This window comes from Catharus ustulatus, chromosome 4, assembly GCF_009819885.2.
Source record: "Catharus ustulatus isolate bCatUst1 chromosome 4, bCatUst1.pri.v2, whole genome shotgun sequence".
Taxonomy (NCBI): Eukaryota; Metazoa; Chordata; class Aves; order Passeriformes; family Turdidae; genus Catharus; species Catharus ustulatus.
In genome coordinates this window covers 11,130,675-11,148,693 of record NC_046224.1, presented here as the reverse complement: position 1 = coordinate 11,148,693, position 18,019 = coordinate 11,130,675, and the positions used below count along the sequence as shown (strand labels likewise).

The following is an 18,019-nucleotide window of genomic DNA, read 5'->3' as shown; positions in this document are numbered from 1 at the left end:
TTCCATGCAAATGCATCTCTGTACAACAGCAAATTGTACAAAGTTCAAATTTATTTTCATAGTACCACTTTCTTCTGAAGGGTGAATCAGATTTCCTGCTGTATTCTAGGCCAATGATGCCCAAAATGGTCAAGAAATTGCAACTTTCTTTAAAAAGGGTTCTTTAATTCATGAAGAGTTGTTGGTCTGGTGGTATTTACTATCTTCTGAAGCAACAGGAGGGAATTCCTCCTGCAGAAAGATGAGTCAGTACCATGCCTCAGTCCCCTCATTACAACATGAGCTGAGACTTAGAAAATGTTCTGGCATGGATACTGAGACTAAATTCATTAGAGCTTAACGCTTTTGAAGTGACTGGACTTTGCAACAGAAAGTATAAAACCCAATCTGTGGACTCTTTTTAAAAGGAATTTGACATTTGTGGAAAAATTTAAACTTTGTAGATGAACTATGTTAAGAAAAATAAGTCAAAGAGGAGGGAAGATCTCCTTAGTCACATAACAGAGACCAAGGAAGATAATGAAAAGTTTTTTAAAATGAACAAATCTGCCACAGATCTGCTGTAGGAAAAAACCAGATTACAGTACAATTCAGCACAATTACAGTAATTCAGAAACAATGGTCTTTAATGCTGCTATATAAAATCCAGAAGAAACAAGGAAAGGAAACAATTGCTTCACCTAATAATACCACAATGGCAATGAGCAGCAGTGGACTCATCTGTCACTGACTTTGAACATTTTCTTTACACAGTGAGTATCTGTAAACACTGCCCTAGATCACTGTTGAGATAAAGGTGTAAGTGCAGCCAAGGTTCAGAGAGATGTCTAGGTAGCATTTGCCTGTTCTCCAAAGGTGTTCAGTTCATATATCTGTGAATAGATACACTTGTCCTTTTTGTAAAATATATAGGCAATAAGGAATCAAAAGGAAAAAAAAAAAAGGCAATTTATATTTTGAAAGGTCATGTAGGATAGACTGCATTATTCTTCCCTTAAGATCTATAAGAATTTAAAGAAAATATTTCACATAATATGTAATTGATGTAATTGGCTTTGTAGGAAGCTAAATGGCAGAAAACCTGCACATTGTTTCCTTGTAAATCTTGGGTGAAATACACAGTACCTGTGCGGAACAAGTTTTATCTACTAAGAAAGTCACAAAAGTTTGTGCAACTGCTGTTCCCTTCATGGCCAAAAATACAGCAAGGAGCAGGCACATGTTGAAAAATCAGGGCTTTGGCACTAGAAGTGTGTGAACATACTGCAAATGTGAAAGGTCGGGTTACACTGAGTATGTATTTGCAGCTCCGTCTGATTGAAAAAAAAAAAAGTATCTTTTACAGATGACTTAGGTTGCACAAAGTGTATTTCCCCTTTGAGTTTTCTTGAAGGTGTGCAACAAGCACAGCAGAAATCCTTTATTGTTTCACTTTCTGGCTTTTCCGACGGAAGAAAATTGAAAAATTGGTTGGATATAAAGCCAATTGAAGAATGAAGAGTTTTGCGATAGTTGATGGCCTCTACAGCAGCGATGATAACAAAAATGGAATTCAAAACATCTGAAGTCTTCAGGCTTTCTTTCCCTGGCTACTCTGAGATTTTAAAAATAATTAAGAAAGACACAAGTGCTGTCTAGGATGAACAAGGTCAGAAACCATTCAAATAAAAATGCTAGACAGGGTAATGCAAAGCTTAAACTATTCCTGGGAAAAAATGTGTAATCTTGAAAAGGGAGAATCTTTTGTTTCCTGTGTCTCTCTCCCTTTCAATCACTTATTCCTGCACTTCATTTGTCCACCCATCTTAAGCTTCATACAAGCCCTGAACCATGGATGGACCCAGCCCTTGTGCCCATCAGCCAGACCAAAGGCACTGCTCCTGGGAAGCTGAATTCTGTGTCCAGCTCCCTTGGGGTATTCCATCAACCCCCGTACACATGACCACATGGGTTAGACCCCAGCAACCTGGGGTATCTTTACTTACTGATCATAACAGACACCGTATTCACGTTGGGGTTGAAAGAACAGCGTCCCTTTCCCGATTCACACTTGGAGTCGATCTTGAAGATTTGTTCCTGCAAAGTAGATCTGTGTGTCACTTCTCATGTCAGAAACCATTAGATGTAAGCTGATTTTTATGCCTGGCTGTTCACAGCATTAGCAATGCTCTATTAACAGTGCTCTGTTGGGCACTTTTCCTGCACTATTCAGAATTCCATCACCTTGTTAGATAACACTGACACATGGTTATTTTCAAGACTCTTATTACAAATTCAATACACTGAATCAAAAAAATGTTCCCTTTGTCTCTGTTAAGGATAGGTTGACTGAACTCTGCAATAATGTCCATGGAGATTGCTTCTGTGGTTTTGAAGTTATTTATCATTTATTTTCTGAATATACTGGTGTACTTATACCTGTCTAGGACAATATAATAAAGCTACTAGAACAATAATACATATAAAATAAAAATCGCCTATGACAGCTGTCATTAGTTTATAGCATAAATAATTTTGTCTTTACTGAGCTATCAGACCTCCAAAAATCCCCCACATGACACTTATTTTCTTCAATACCATCTCTCCTGATTTTTTTTTTTAAGAAATCATGGTACAGGGATTTGTTATATGCAATGTACTTTATGAATAAGGAAATACATTTAGCAAAGTAGAAAAAATTTGAACTACAGCTTAAAACACAAACAATCTAAATATTTTTACAAAATCTGCCCATTTTGGTGCAACTCTTCACTTCTTGGCTCCCAGCAATACTAGCACAGTGGGCTCAGCAAGAAATGACTCAGGCCCAAGCTCATTCCTTAAAAACTGCATTCAGTACTGGCAGATACACTGACCCAACACACACCGACTTCCACACACTGTATACCACACAATTTGTTCTTAGGCTCCTACAGTAAACTTCCAACCTTCAATAAAAAAGCCAAAAGACACAACTGCAAGAAAAAAAACCCAAGAACAAATAACCAAAATTCAACAATACAAAAGAAAAATGTAGGTGATAAAAATTCCAAAGAAAGGCTTTTATGAAGGATTACTTATTTGAGAAAGGACAGGAAGTCCTTATATTCCCTTTAACAGTTGATGTAAATCTCAGGGGAGTGGGGATACCAAAGTCCCTAAGCAGCCATTTGGCACCAGTGAATTGAAGATTACACCAAGCTCAAATGCACAGCTGCAGCAGGAAGTTTTCATATCATTATCCCCTCTCTTTTCCCCTTCTTCTGTTTTGCCTAATTTAATCTCAGAGATTTTATCTATTGTTTCTGTAATAAGCTCTCTAAACAATGTTAAAACATAAGTATGAAGTTTCTAATGTGATTTTGGGTGGTTTCTTTGTTGTTTTTTTACTTCTAGATTTTATGCAGCTTGATTCTAATCCATATTTACTATATTAAACTCCTATTTACCAATTCAAAATGCTCATTACTCTTCTACTAAACTAGCTCCAGGATTACACTTGATTTTCATATATATTAAACTGCTATTTAGTCTGTAATTATTTCACATAGGGATTACACTTCCTTCTGTTTGCATTCACTTTGACATTAGAATACATTTGGGTGACTAAGGGAGTGATTAGCAAAGACCAAAGTATCAAGTGTGCCAAAGAAGAAAATTAATTGTTTTATAACCTCTGTTTCTGGGAAAAGGGCAACATTTTGCCTCATCAGTGAACCCCCCATTTTTGTGAGCTTATGTGGAATCCTGGAGACAGAAGAGCAAAACAGGCTCAGTTCTTATGATTGTTGGATACAACTCTGTCAGGTTTTGTAGCTTCTAGAAAAAAACAGATGTGCTTTGTAAAATATTCACTTTGCACGTGCAAAAACAACCTTTTGTGCATTGAAAACTGTACCAAATGGAGAGCCAAATGATAAAAGCAGAGGAAAAAATGAATTTTCACTAGTTTCATCAGCACTACATAGCTCCTCATTCTGCTCTATCAATTAGTCATGCACAGATATATGCAGTGAGTTCAGAAGGAAATTCTTGGGTTTAAACTGTTATGCTATTGTTGGCCTGTACAGTAATGGCTTTGAGCATGAAGTGCCTACAGTGTCCCACAGACTCCAGACGTCTGAAACAGCAGTTTATTTAATCAATTGATCATAGGCATGCAGCTATACAGACAGGCTAAGTGAAGCTGGTTCTGCTTTTCCAAGTCATGTATCTTCACTTTTCATTTAAGAAATTTAACATCTTGCATCATCTGGAGATGTCATTTCCTACCCTCCCCTCTGTCCCAATCTCATTTACAAACGGTCTAAAATAATGAGATTCAAACTTCTCTGGGATGCAATATCATTACTTAAGATGATAAAGAGTATTACATTCATTAAAGAGAAATGAGATCACTGTTCATGTTCTAAATGATTTTTCAAGAAATAGAACAATGCTGGGGAAACGTGATCCCTGTTTCAAAATACATCAAAATAAGTTAATGCAGAATTTTTCAACCAGAAGGATAGATTTACTTACTTAGTTCTGCTTGCTTCTGCTTTTAAATCCAGCCTTTCAATCCCTACTCTTAGATAATTTAGTGGGACTGAAAGTGCAGTGATTCCAAGTGCATTCTCTGTTAAGGAAGCTGGAGCCAGGTAGGGATCTACCAAAAGTCATTGAGATCATTCCATGCAAACTGACCTGGAGAAACGTTGACTAATCACCTCCCTGGCAACCTCTGCAGCAATCTTGGGTCTTGGCCAGAATTGCCATCCCACTCCTAATTAAATCAGTGATGAATTTCCCAGCGTCTTCCCAAGAAGCCAGCCCAGCTTTTAAAACTGCCCTCACATGGCAAAGCTCCAGGTAGCATGCTCTGAGCCTCCTTTCCAACACATCTGCTTCCACATTGTTCTGGAAAATACACTGCACACCCCTGTGCCTGCAGACATGAATCTGACCCAAAAGCTACTGAGGTGCTGCCTCCTGCTTAAGTGCCTTTCTTTTTTCCTTCTGGTTGCTTAATTTATTACCTATTACATTTGCACATAAACAAACATTTCACTTTCAAATCAGTAAACTTGGACCATATACTTCTGAAACATCTGGTACTTATACTGAAAACACACTCAGTGAAACTGAATATAGAAAAACTGGAGACCTATCTAGAAAAAGTAAGATCTTACAGTGAAGAGAAACTTAACCAACTTCACCTGGGCAGCATCTAGTGGGGAAAAACTTGTGCAGTGGATAAAGTTCCTGTACTGGGTGTTAAGCTGATTTCCAGCAAACCTAACCGAATAGTTAGCCAAATTAAGGGTTTCCCCAGGGAACCAGTAACACATGGAAGTTATAAAAAGTGGACTTTGTATTTTAATTTTCATCTAACTGGCTGTTTCCCTTCAAGTATTTCTTGGGCAATTTTCCACAGAACGGTAGGAATGAATTCACCAGACAATGTCAAATAAAAAGTACCATCAAATGTATCCCAGCATTTGGTATGACTGTGGAATTTTGGACAACCATCGTAATTGAGGCATGGCTTTTGACCATGGCTTTGCTTCTAGCTGGCATCAGGTCAGAAAACCACAGACCTTTGCTCTTCTGCTATTTAACATCAGCGACGGAACATACTGGGAGCTCTGATTCCTGCATTTTGAAAACTTTGAGCTTTCCCATCATAGGAGCAGGATGGCCCACAGAAGGAGTGGACAGAATGACAAGAGTTACCTCAGACCTGCGTCCCCTGTTGACGTAGACGCAGACGGGGCTGAAGGCGCCGCTGCCGCAGACGTACAGGTGGGTGCGGTTGAACGACTGCACCACGCGCACGAAGTTCCCACAGCCGTGCTGCAGCAAACACAAACAGTGTTCCACAGGGGCACAGGAGATGGTGGGAGCTCCAGGGAACAGACACGACATGCAATTTTAACAGCATCACAAAAACAGCTATGGAGTTTGGTAGTCTGGATTTGGACAGCTGTTTCATTTTGCCTGCTCTGGGAACTGGGCTCTCTCTGATTGAGCACCAAGGATGAGCTACAGAGGTGTCCATGGAGCTTTCCCACCTCCACACAGCAATCCAATTTTCATTCACATATTTCTTGCATGAGAAGAAGCGGGACTTCTACAGGAAACCAGGGCATAACCTTAGGAATTTTCCTTAAGGACACCTCTGAAACAGTCTCTTTTTCCCCCTGATTTGTTCAGCATAAATGGAGATAATTATCAAGAAAGCAAGTCCAAATATCAGATTTTGCTGTTTGTATAAACAATTTATTTCCAAAACTTTAAACTGAGGTTTGCAGTCAATTGTTGCTTTGTATTGAAGACCTACAGTAACATCTCCAAATCCGCATGAAAATTAAAACAGAATGTTAAAGGGCCACACAGTTCACAGTATTGGATTTACAGCTTTTTTCCTTCCCTTTTTTCTCTAACTCTTTTGGTTTTTATTATATCAAGTGTTAATGCACTTTAGGTTGAAAATAGATTTTTTTATGAATACTTTTTCTTACTCAGATCCCAGAACTGCTTTCATATTCAATCATCCAAACCTCACCCAAGACAGTGAGAACTGCATATGTTTTATGAACACAGGGTTGGAAACCAGAAGAGTTAATCCTTGTTTAGCAGACTGCACTGGTTTATTTACTTTTAAAGGCATTCACATTTTTGGTGCAGCAGGAGCCAGCACCATACAACACCATCTGAAGACTGGTGCGTAACTGGGATCTTGAGACAGCAGGCAGTGGGCACCACCCACGTTCACAGGGTGCTCCTGGGGGAGCAGCCAGCCAGAGAGCTGCCCCACTCTCCAAAGAGCAGCTCATCAGGCTGTTCAGCATCACCCCAGGACATACCTGGAAAAGCACTATTACCTAGTTTGATTAGCAACAACCAAAGAAGGTGAGGAAATGGACACTGCGTATCTTCTCCCATCTGCCAGAGTCTGAAGGTGCATTCTGTTTACATTGCCTCATCTTCCAGAATTTCACTTTATAGATTGGCTTGCAAAGCATTTCAAAAGAAAAACAAACACTTCTTTCATTTTGCTTTGGCTGCACTCAAGGTGCTCTTACTTTATTGCCAAGTACCTAATTTGTGTGTATGTGTGCATGTGGATTATAACTTACTGTAGGATCCTTGCCAGCCATTTTGCACTCTTCAACCTTGTTTGCTGATGCTGGCCAGAAAATCTGTAAGGAAAAAAGTATTGTTCAAGTAGTATATTTATTACATAATTTAAAAAAGAAATTTCACTACTTACACTAGTAGATTAATATTTAGATAGAATTTACACTTTGATTATAAGGATAAAAAGGACTTTTGTTGATAAATAAAACTGTCTCAGCATGCACTAAACAAAATCAAAGTCCAAGTTTTTGGCTGATATATATTACTACATATTTTTAAGGCAAATTAATCCATTTATTTAATTTGTTTCTTCCAAGCAAGAGAAATTTTTCACCACTATTGCCTAAATTGCTACCCATCTTTACATTTTTTACTTTTACTGAACTTGTAGAAATTATTCAAACTAGAAAAAAGAAGACAAAAAATATAGAAAGAAGGGTTCTTGTAAAAATTTTTCAATTTTATCATCAAAGGTTTGGCTAGATTATGACAAAACCTACTTGAAATCTCAAGATTTCATATTGATTTCTCTCAGACAGTTTTTTAAGAAATATCTCAGTGTCTGAAAGTTTATCTGTATATCTCAAACTGTAAATATTTTGAGCTTCTTCCATTATTTATTTTGATTTTGAAACAGGAAAGACATCCATTACAAATTTATCCTTAGAAATCTAGTAAGTGACAGAGCCTGATAACATTTAGCCTCAAGATAACATAAACAATACTATTAACAGATCTCCGTGTATATATGTACACACACACATATATATGTAGAATTGTGGATTTGAATGTATGTATATATAGGATTTCTACAGATATATAAGATCAGCAAAGTGAATCTGTTGTTAAGCAAGTGGAAGGACTGTGGAATTGCAGAGATTCATGCTGAGCCTAATACTGGGTGATCACATTCACTGCCAGAAATCTTTGTGTGTTTTTCCTTTCTGTTGATTTTTTTTTACTCTTGTTTCTCCAGGCCTACACAAGCTGTTGAAATGACTCACAGCTTAATACTGCAGAAAATATTTCATGTAGCAGAGGCCCTCCTATCTAATCAACCTCAGCATAGGATTGAACTCAACCTGCCAAGGACAGGAGGGAGCGTGCCATGCTGGGGCACAGCTCCTGCCAGACCAGGGCTGCTGGGTCACTGAGAGATGGCAATTACAAAAAGGTCACACAAGGTGCTCCAGATCCTAGAAGGCAGCCCCATTTCAGAGGGAGATTTGGGTACCATTAGGAGGAGGGAAGGATGCATTCACACCATTGAAGGAGAGGCATTTAATTTAAATGTGTAAGTTAGAATGAGCCTCCCCGGGCTCCCTGAACAATCAATTCAGGTGGACAGGCATGACCAGAGGGTGATTCAGAGCAAAGCCTACTTTAACTGTGCTCAATCACTCTGTGGCAGGGCCCCTCTCTCTCCCCTGACACATTAAAAGCCTTGTCTCTTAAGGAAGGCATTTATCTTCCCTGCTGCAAGCCAGGTATCACTGCCCCTTGGTCCTTCTGAGGTACAGTAATAAAGCCCATAGATTGCAGGACTGATGGATTTGGAACACTTTATGGTACACTGTCAGGCAGGGTGGTAGCTCTGATAGTCTAAAGCCAGTCAAGACAAAGTCTGTAGGCAGATAATGGCTTAACAGCCAAGCTTCTGGGCACAGAAGTACTTCTGCAGGTCACCTATTTCAAAAGCAGAGAGGCTGAATTTCAACTGGATTTGGAGACAAGATAGGAATCTGTAAGCACTTAATAATGGTATTATTTTCACACTGAAGTTGCCTACTACTCTTGGGTGAGGGAATCCAAAGTCTTTGGAAAACACCATCTCAGTAAGTGAGAGAAGCCACAAAAAGAGGTGATGTCAAGGGGTAGATGTGGGTCATGGTGCCCAAAAACCCCAAATTAAGGTGTCTCAGCTACCCAAGTGAAGGTCAAAGGCTGACACAGCCAACTCTGCCCCTGCTCCCCTGCTTTTGCTTTTTTTTTTTTGGTATGGCCTGAGAATGATAGTGTGTATCTTGTTCTTCCTTGAGGATTCTTCTAGAAGTGCATCTCTGAGCTATCTTATCTGAGAGAGAGGTGGAAACCATCAAACCACACAGATTTTCCTTGTGAGATCAGGCCAAGCAGAATATTGCTTTAAAATTAGTAAATAGGTCTATTTAAAGCAGTGTTTGGGGAACAGTGTATAGCTTCATCTGCATTACACATAAAACAAGGACAAAAATTCAGTAAGGTTTGGGCATGGACTTCCGTGCAAAATAATCAAATACTATTTTTTTGTCTTAAAAGGAAAGGCATGGAGTAAAGCAACCTCAGATTCTCAAAATAAAACTTGAACTTACACTGAGGGGGTCTTGGCTTATATTGTTAATATTCAGAGACAGAATATGATCTTTACTCCCCACATAGATCCGATCCTGATCTTCATCCATCAATAATATCCTGTAATCCAGGGGGCTGTGGGATATCCTGTGGTACTCAGAGGTCTTAGTTTCTTGCAGCTCTGAAATAGTAAAGACAGTAGCATAGTAAAGCAGTTCAATCATGTTTCTTACTTCTCTATTGCATTTCTTTCTAAATAAAGACATTTTTTGGACACAAATGGGGTCAGAGAGGGAAGAAAAAGCCTCACTAGATACTCAATAAGTAAAACAAAATCTCTCTTCTCAGTTTGAATACAATTATTTTGTACATTAAGTAGATAGACATAACTCATAAAAATCAGGCAGTGCTGTTATTCATTCATCCAATTAATTCTTATTTTAATGGATATTATTATTTACAGCTTTAGCTTTTAAGGAAGATAATTTATTAAATTAATCAATGTGTTCAATACATTCTGAAGTTTATGACTGCAGAAAATCCACAGGATCAATGAGAACTACATAGGAACGTTTTACTTCCTTTTCCTAACAGGGGGCTTCACTAAGAATAGGTTTTTATCATTTTCAAGGTCAAATTTTACTTTGTTCTTCATCACTATGCATAGCTTACTTAAAAGAAAAACAAAATTATTCAGTCAAGCCTAAATGTGTCTTTTCATTTGGTTGTTTGTTTACGGGTTTGGACCAAACTAACAGAACTGTAGAAGGACCTCTATTTTTCTACATAAAACTTTTTTCAACAAAGTGAAGTGAAAACATCCTTTGATCTCAGCAGTGCAGGATAAGGCTTGTTACAGGAATACATAAGCAACTGCAATATAAGTAATATTTGCTGCCCTCAAGAAAGCTCAGGCTTCCCATCTTTGCTTGGCCAATATATTTTTGGCTCCCATTCAGATTGTTTTACTTTTCAGTAATAACAGAAGGGAGATTTCTCAAGAGTTGAGAGTGGAAAAATAAAACCTTAATAATCAATTTTTCTTTGTTAAAATATTTAACATATAATTATGTTTTCTTTCTTCTTGAATATTAGGATTGAATTGTGCTCCCTATGACTCTAAAAGGGTGGCAAATACACAGCACTTATGAAAATGAAGCTCTGTTATAATGCTTTTTCGTAAATTTAAGATCTGAGACCATAATTGTCAGTTGCAAACTTTGTCTGGGATTATATGGCCTGTCACTTTTGCTAAAGGTTTTTTTAAAGCAGAGTTTTTTGTTCATTCTTTCCCTACTGGAAACAGTAAATGTCTTATACAAAGTTTGTTGTGTAAAGCTATTGCTATTTTATAGAACAAAACTCTCAAAACAGAATTTTTTTTTGTATATGCGCTCTATTGAAAAAAAAGGAACCTAAAGAAGTGTGCCTAAAGTATGCACCTCCTGCAAAACATGTATTTTGCTGAAAGCAAACTGGTTTTTTTCCCAATTACTTGGAGAGCCATTTTTAATAGTACACAAAAGGTGAAGCCCTAGGATTCATACCTGTGTAGTTTTCAATGATATTTCAATGACTGAAAGAACACACATATCAGAATATAATTTGCATTGCTTAATATGATACATAACTCCAATTAATATTGATCATTGCTAAAGCGTTTCATAGGAAGATGAAAAATATCCCCAGTTACTGAAAGATAGTTGTGTTTTGATTGATTTATATTTGAGATAGCTTTCAGGAGCTGAGTGCATTTATTTATAGCAATATAAAAAGAAAACAAATAGCATTTATTTTGTCCCTCAACAACAGATAAACATACAATCAAGATTACAATCTGGGCTTAAAAACTGAAAAGGAATTTGTTAAGTATATATGAAAATTGTACTTTCAGAAGTCTTTCTTTAGTGCTTCAAAAATCCATGTTTTTTCCTTCACTTTAAAAATCCTCCCTGTAAGCTTTTATCTAGGATTGTCTCAGGCACCTGGGAAACTCCCCAGCATAGTGCCATTAACATCCAGTGCCTTTGGCCCTCCAAAATTCTCACAACCAGTCTCAGACACTCATGCTCATCCCTTTTCCTGGGGCATTATCAACTTCACCATTTGGCTAAGGTGAAACTGAGCCTTCTCCTAACTGTACCTTTGATATACCAGGAAGGCAGAAATGAACTGGGAGGGTTTCCCACACAGCAGGAGGTACTGTAATTTCACGATTACAAGCCACACCATTTTGACTTAAATTTAGCTCCCAACCCGGAAGTGTGGTGTACACTCCGGAGCGGCTAATATATTAACAAATTTAGGAAATTTCCAAACCCAGAAGTGAGAGCCTGCAAGCGTGGCGGCGCTGCCCAGCCCCGACAAGCACAGCGGCGCTGCCCAGCCCTGACAAGCACAGCGGCAGTGGTGGCCGGGTACGCCGCTCTCCCGCTTCCTGGCAGCTGCGGTGAGCAGGGCCGGGGCCGCTCCCTGGCGGCCGCCCCGAGCAGGACCGAGCCCGTAAAACCCGCCATCCTGCGATTCTGTTACTATTTGGCAACTTTGTTGCACACGGGTCCTCGCTGCAAACACAGAGCGGCTTATAATTGGGTGCAGCTTGTGTATGGACAAAGAATGAAATGTTTGCCAACACCCAGAGATGCGGCTTATAGTCAGTGCAGCTTGTATTCGTGAAATTACTGTAATTGGGAGCACAGTGATTGCACAATATAATGTCCCTCTTTACTGCCTCACTGACTGACAGTGGTTGACAATGAAAACACCATGGTTGATGTCAAAGGTAATCATGATCATGATGATTGCTTTTAAACAGGAGACAAAAACAGCAACAGATTTTCACAACTTTCATTTATCAAAATCCATTATTTTCGTGGAATTTTAATCTCTTTGAAATGGTATTACTCTTTCCAAGGCTCCTTAAGGGAGCTGATGAGAAGAACACCTTATGTCAGGTTACTAGACTAGGGAAACTCAACACCATTCCTAAGAGGAAGGAAAGCTGTGAAACAAATACTCTCACACTGATTTATTAGTTATATTTCTTTTAATGCTGAAGCTTACAGCTTATTACACTCTCTGGGCTACTCGAGCAAGTAGTGGGGGAATTTATAACTAATCAAATTTTATTTTCATTCAACAAAATTTACCACACAATCACGCAAGAAAATTTGATTTTTTGAAGATTTACTATCTAGTTGTTGTTGCTTGGAGAAGGCAGTGGCTGCAAAGATGCTGTATGGTCTTTCACATTCTGTTTCGTCTCTCTCAAACAAAACTTTTTGTCAAAACATGAACTAGACATTTACTGACACTCAGATCTATTCTATTCCATGCTTTGAAAATTTAACCAAACATTGAAAGCAGAAAAACCTATACAGAGAATGATGCTACAGACATCTCTCTAAATAGTAAAAATTTCACTTCACAATAAAACAATATACAAGTAACTTTCATCCTTAATGATACAGAAACAAACTTAGTTTTTCTTCATCAGTTGGTGAATTTTGTCTTTCCTTGGGGATAAAACCAATACCAACTTGATTCCTACTGAAAGAAATCTGATCTTGGAGGACAGGTTGCTTTAACGAAAAAACAAAAGCCTCAGTGAATTCTCTTTCAGAATTATGCTTATTATTGAACTGCAGGTTCTAGAGGTCCCAATGACTGGAAGCTCTCTCTGTGCACAGTGCACAGCTTACCGTCAATTATGCAGTTTAAGTCCTCCTCTTTAATTATCATTCTAATCCTCCACAAAAAAGTATTATTTTAAAAAATTCATGTTCTTACAAAAAAACAAACAAACAAAAAAACCCAATGCAAAATATTTGTGTAATACCTATTACTGACATCACAAAAAATTTTTAACAAACCTAAATATGCTGGTTAGAACAAAATAATTTCAGCTATTAGAGACGGGGTATCCAGTGAGTTGTAGTTATTGCAAACAGCCTATTATAACCAAATTGTCCAGCCTGCATAAGGGTAAATGAGTTAGATCCATCAGGTAGCCCTCTGAATATCTTATTTAATCACCCATCCTCAAACTTTCATCATTCCTTAATTCAAATTCACTGGTGGCACAATGTTGAAAACAGCCTGACTTTCTGACTAAGGAATATAATAATCTCTAATATGTAGAGGCAAGACCTAAGTGACTTCCTTGGTTGACACCTCATAAGGATGCTTGATGCATTTGTTACTGAAATGTATGCAATTTTTAGCAGGACCTTCCCAAAATATAACTTCCTCTTTGCAGACTCATAAAACCACTCATTACTAAACATCCAACATAATCAAGAATGATTTCAACATAATCAAGAATTATGTTTACGTTGCAGTGTTTGTGTAAGCTACAGCCGTGGCATGCAAGCATCCCCAGCCCAAGTTCAAAGCACTGAATTCATCCACTCATAAGCTGTGGATAAACTCTGACATGTCATGCAGTCATGCCTGCTCTCTGCCACCCCTGGATATCCACCCTAGCAGGGCTTCTTTGAGCAAGCCTAGGATGCTCTGTCAAGCTTTTAATTCAGGGTCCCCTGTGGGAGAGTGAAAGAAATAATATGCTTTTCTCCTCTCTCCTGCTGGCGTAAGGATTCAGTCTCAAAGGTTGTTATGGGGAAATCCAGAGCAAAAGCAGAGATCTGGTGCCTGTGCCTCAGAAACAAGCAGAGAGTAAAGCACAGCAATCCATTCACACACAGCACCATAGTGAAGGGACAAACACAGCTTTGCAGGAAGATGGGCTCCATCTCCCCAGGGAACCTCTGCTGCCCAAACTGTCATGGATTTCATGTAGCCTTTGTGATGTGGAAGTCAGCACTACAATGCTGTTTTATTTTACGTTCTCATGGGGTGTGAGGTGCACAAATCACACGCCTTGTGTACATCTAGCACAAGCTCAATGTTAGCCTCTGGTTATGGAGGCTGTAAAACTCTCTTAAGCCTCATTAAACCTTGAGTTTGTGCCAACAAATATGCCACCCTATGCCAAATGTGAGACTGCAATGCAAAATCTCACCTTCCAGGAACTGGAATTAAACCAATTTTTTTTATTTTTTTTTTTTTTAATTTCCCCTACAAGTAAGTACTTAAGTAGAACAATGTCTTCGCTTATAACATCAAATGGAAATGGTCCTCTTTTGCCTTTTGCCCACAGGTCATGTTTAAACAGGTGAAAAAGTAATTTGGACATACAGACACTATGCATAATGTTGCTAACATTGAATGGAATAGTTATGCATTTTAAGAATGTCAGTGAAATCTGAGATATTTGTTAAGTTACCAAAAATAATTTTAAAAAACCCCAAACCAAAAAACTTCAGCCAGAAGAAAAGGTCTGTTTTATTTTAGATTAAATATTTTCCTTTCTACTTTGTATTTACAAATCTCTCTGTTTCATAACTTTCTTTTTTTTAGCAGAAATGACTGGAAAATATTTAGTTACATGGTGCGAGATTTTATAAGAATCTAACAATTGTAATTATTCTCTGTTTGGCTTTGTACTTAATTTTTTTAGTGTAAAGGCATGGAAGAATTAAATCCATCGTTTTTATAGTTTACACAGTACTTGTGGAAATAGTCTTCTATGATATTGCAAGTCTGAGAAGACCATTGACTACTTTTTCAATTTTATGTATGGAAAGAGAATAAGTAAAGCCAGAACATTTCTTTTCAAAACTTCAGAATGAGTCACCTTTGCCCTTTTGTCAATATTCCTTTACTTTAAAGATCTATGTATTGATTCCTTCTGTTTAAGGGGCTGAGCTAAGGGAGCTGCTGAAGCATTTTGCCACTGCTCATGCAGTGTTCAAACTAAAAGCCATCCCTCAGCCATTCTCAAGTGAATCCCATGGTGAATGGGGACACAGTCATCTCACCAGACACACAAGTAGCCAGATGTGCTACTGGTCAGTCCCTTGTGTGCCTTAACCACACAGGGCCCAAAACTGCTCAGGTGGACCTCTGACCTTTTCTTTATCTCTTTATCTCTTCCTCATGCATGAGAGTATTTATTCTTTTCTTTAATGCTGTTACAATGACATCTGGTTTTTTATATAGAAAGTAATAGCTTCATAAAAGCTAGAAATCACTGAATCCATCTGAATAGGGTTTAATTTTGTTTTTATTAAAAAAAAATAAACCAGCAAATGAAAGGGGAGAAAATAGATTTACAAGTGCTCATAAAATCACAGGCTAACTAATTAACAAGATCATTTGTATGAGAGAGAAGAAGGGAGTTCAGGTAGTACAGGCTGAAACAGAATCCTCTTTTTGCCCAGAGCTAAAATGTATAATCAATTAGAAAGAAACTTAATTGCTGCATTTGGAATGAGAGTAAATGACAAGGAAATGTCAATGATATCTAAATATGATCTGGTTTAAATATACACCTTGAATACTTGTGGGTGTATTTGCTACATGAGTTGAGACTGGAATTTAAACATTACTGGATTGAGATACTGCAGTCTTTTATAAAGGGAAATCGGAGCACGAAGATGAAGTCTTTGGAGAATCAGGCCCAGAGGTGGCTCTAGCATGTCTGAAGAACAATTTGTCACCTTGAGCAGCTCAACATATACATTAGGAGCACTAAAACACTCAATAGCTCTTTGTGAAGGGGACCATGTGTTGATAGGAAAAGACATACCAGTTAACAGTTGACCTTAAGCAGAGCGTTCACATATGTCAGTAGATGGGTCTCTCCTTTTTTTTTTTTTTTTTTTTTTTTTAACAATTTGCACGATACACAAAACCCCTAAAATCCTGGTAACTCACGGACTTCAAAAAAATCATGATCAAGTATTAATCTGGTTTTTAACATCGTGCTATTTAAAAAGTTGTACCAAAAGGGAAATAATTCATGACAGAGTGCAGATTTAGTAAAATTACTGAAATCTGTAACAGAATTTTTCATCTTTTATTTAGTACTTTGAAGAAAAAAGGAGGGGCAGATCCTCTGAGGTGTGGGCAGCTGCCAGTTTTGTGTAGAAGGATGTAGAAGGAATGTGCTTTCTAAGCAAAAGAAAACACACGAGAAGAGAAAGCCACTTACTCGTGTGTGGCAAAATGTATTAACATGGCTTTGTGGCACACTTATCAACCCAAGACACCCCACAACGTTCCATGCCTCTTTATTAAAGCTTTTATTATGAAGAAGAGATGTGATTTCTTTTTCATTTTCACAGACATTGTCATGTGAAATCATACCACATTCCACAACAGAAAACCCACTCCAAAACAAAGAGGGAAAATGTGTCAATGTTTTTCAAGCTGCAGTTACACAGCTATCCTAAGTCTTGCCAAATACTCCAGTATTGAGATTCCTTCATTGAGCATTATGCAAGACCACCCACACCCTCCAGCCATCTAGTCTCACTAGGCTCTAGACACTTCTGGGCACAATCTTCAGGTTATTCCTCCATTTACCTCACTGTAAACCTTGAATAAGTTCTCTAAAGTCTGTATAGGCATTTCAAAATAAAAACATTGAAAAATAGGCTTCCTTTTTGTTAGCAAGTAGTGTGCAGTTATAATTTTATATACATACAATTTGCATGTTTTATTTCAGAAGATGTTACAAATACTGCAATTCTAGAGAACTTTTCAGAAGATATCCTATTTTTCAAACATTACCTTGTTCTTTTCTGCTCATAATTATCCTGTCCAGGCCTTGCTCTCATTTTTGGTCCCTAAACAAGAGGGACAACTTTGGCAAGCATGGAGAGCCATAGAGACAATTTGGTTTAAGATTACTGTAGCTGAGTTATCCATGTCAGATGGGAACCAGTCTCCTCCAAGCCTAGCATGTAACAAGCTTTTGTACAACAGCTCTGCAGCATGAGAGCTGCTCTCCAAGAGCTGCATACTTCAAAGTCTGCACAGTTAGACAGAGTTTACCCTTTGGTTGCTTTCCAAAACCCGTGGGGAGAGAGAGAGAGCCCTTGCCACACTGCCTGAAGGCTGCAGAAGCTCAGCCTGGGTGCACACAGTGGCTTTGCCATTGGCACTGGGCATATTTTTGTTTCTCAGATGCAGGAGTGAGAAGCTTTCAGCTGCCAAGTATGACATTCTTTTTGAGACACAGTAAGAAAAAAAAGCTGCACCCCTGAGAAGTCAGACAGATTCCACATAGTTTTACTTCTTCTGGGAGAAGTATATCTCTTCATTGTAACCTCTTGTGTTTACTCTGTGTTTACTCTCTTCTCTGTTTTTCTAGTGGGCCACCAATCACACCACTGGAAGAATGGCTGTGATGCTTCCTGTGATGCTCAGGCACAGAGAAATGTTCCAAGCAGCAATCAGACTAACTGGACAGCTAAACTCCTGACTGTGTGCAGACACTGAAACTTTTTGATACAAATTTACAGAGATGTGAGAAATGAAAGGAAGTGAATTATTGTAATTGTCTGCCCAAAAACTTAATTAAGACTGAAGCTTGTGATAGTCTCCAAGTTAGAACTGGGCAACAACATGAATTCTCTGAACTGTTTTTCCAAATCATACATCTTCATCCCATTTGCCACTAATGGGTTGGCCACTGGGAGAACAAGTCTGAGTGGACTTTTCTTTAGTTTTGCATCTC

General features: G+C 38.3%; 1 protein-coding gene across 2 annotated transcripts in view; it reads right to left on the bottom strand.

The window, feature by feature from the left end:
• SEMA3C (semaphorin 3C) overlaps positions 1-18,019 on the bottom strand; it is a 116,812-nt gene that overhangs the window by 40,563 nt on the left and 58,230 nt on the right. For both annotated transcript variants that reach the window (XM_033058802.1, XM_033058803.2), the window contains exons 3-6: positions 9,453-9,613; positions 7,101-7,163; positions 5,695-5,814; positions 1,986-2,076 (exon numbers count right to left, since the gene is read on the bottom strand). In XM_033058802.1, the coding sequence (XP_032914693.1) occupies positions 1,986-2,076; positions 5,695-5,814; positions 7,101-7,163; positions 9,453-9,613 (435 nt within the window). The remainder of the gene's footprint in view (positions 1-1,985; positions 2,077-5,694; positions 5,815-7,100; positions 7,164-9,452; positions 9,614-18,019) is intronic.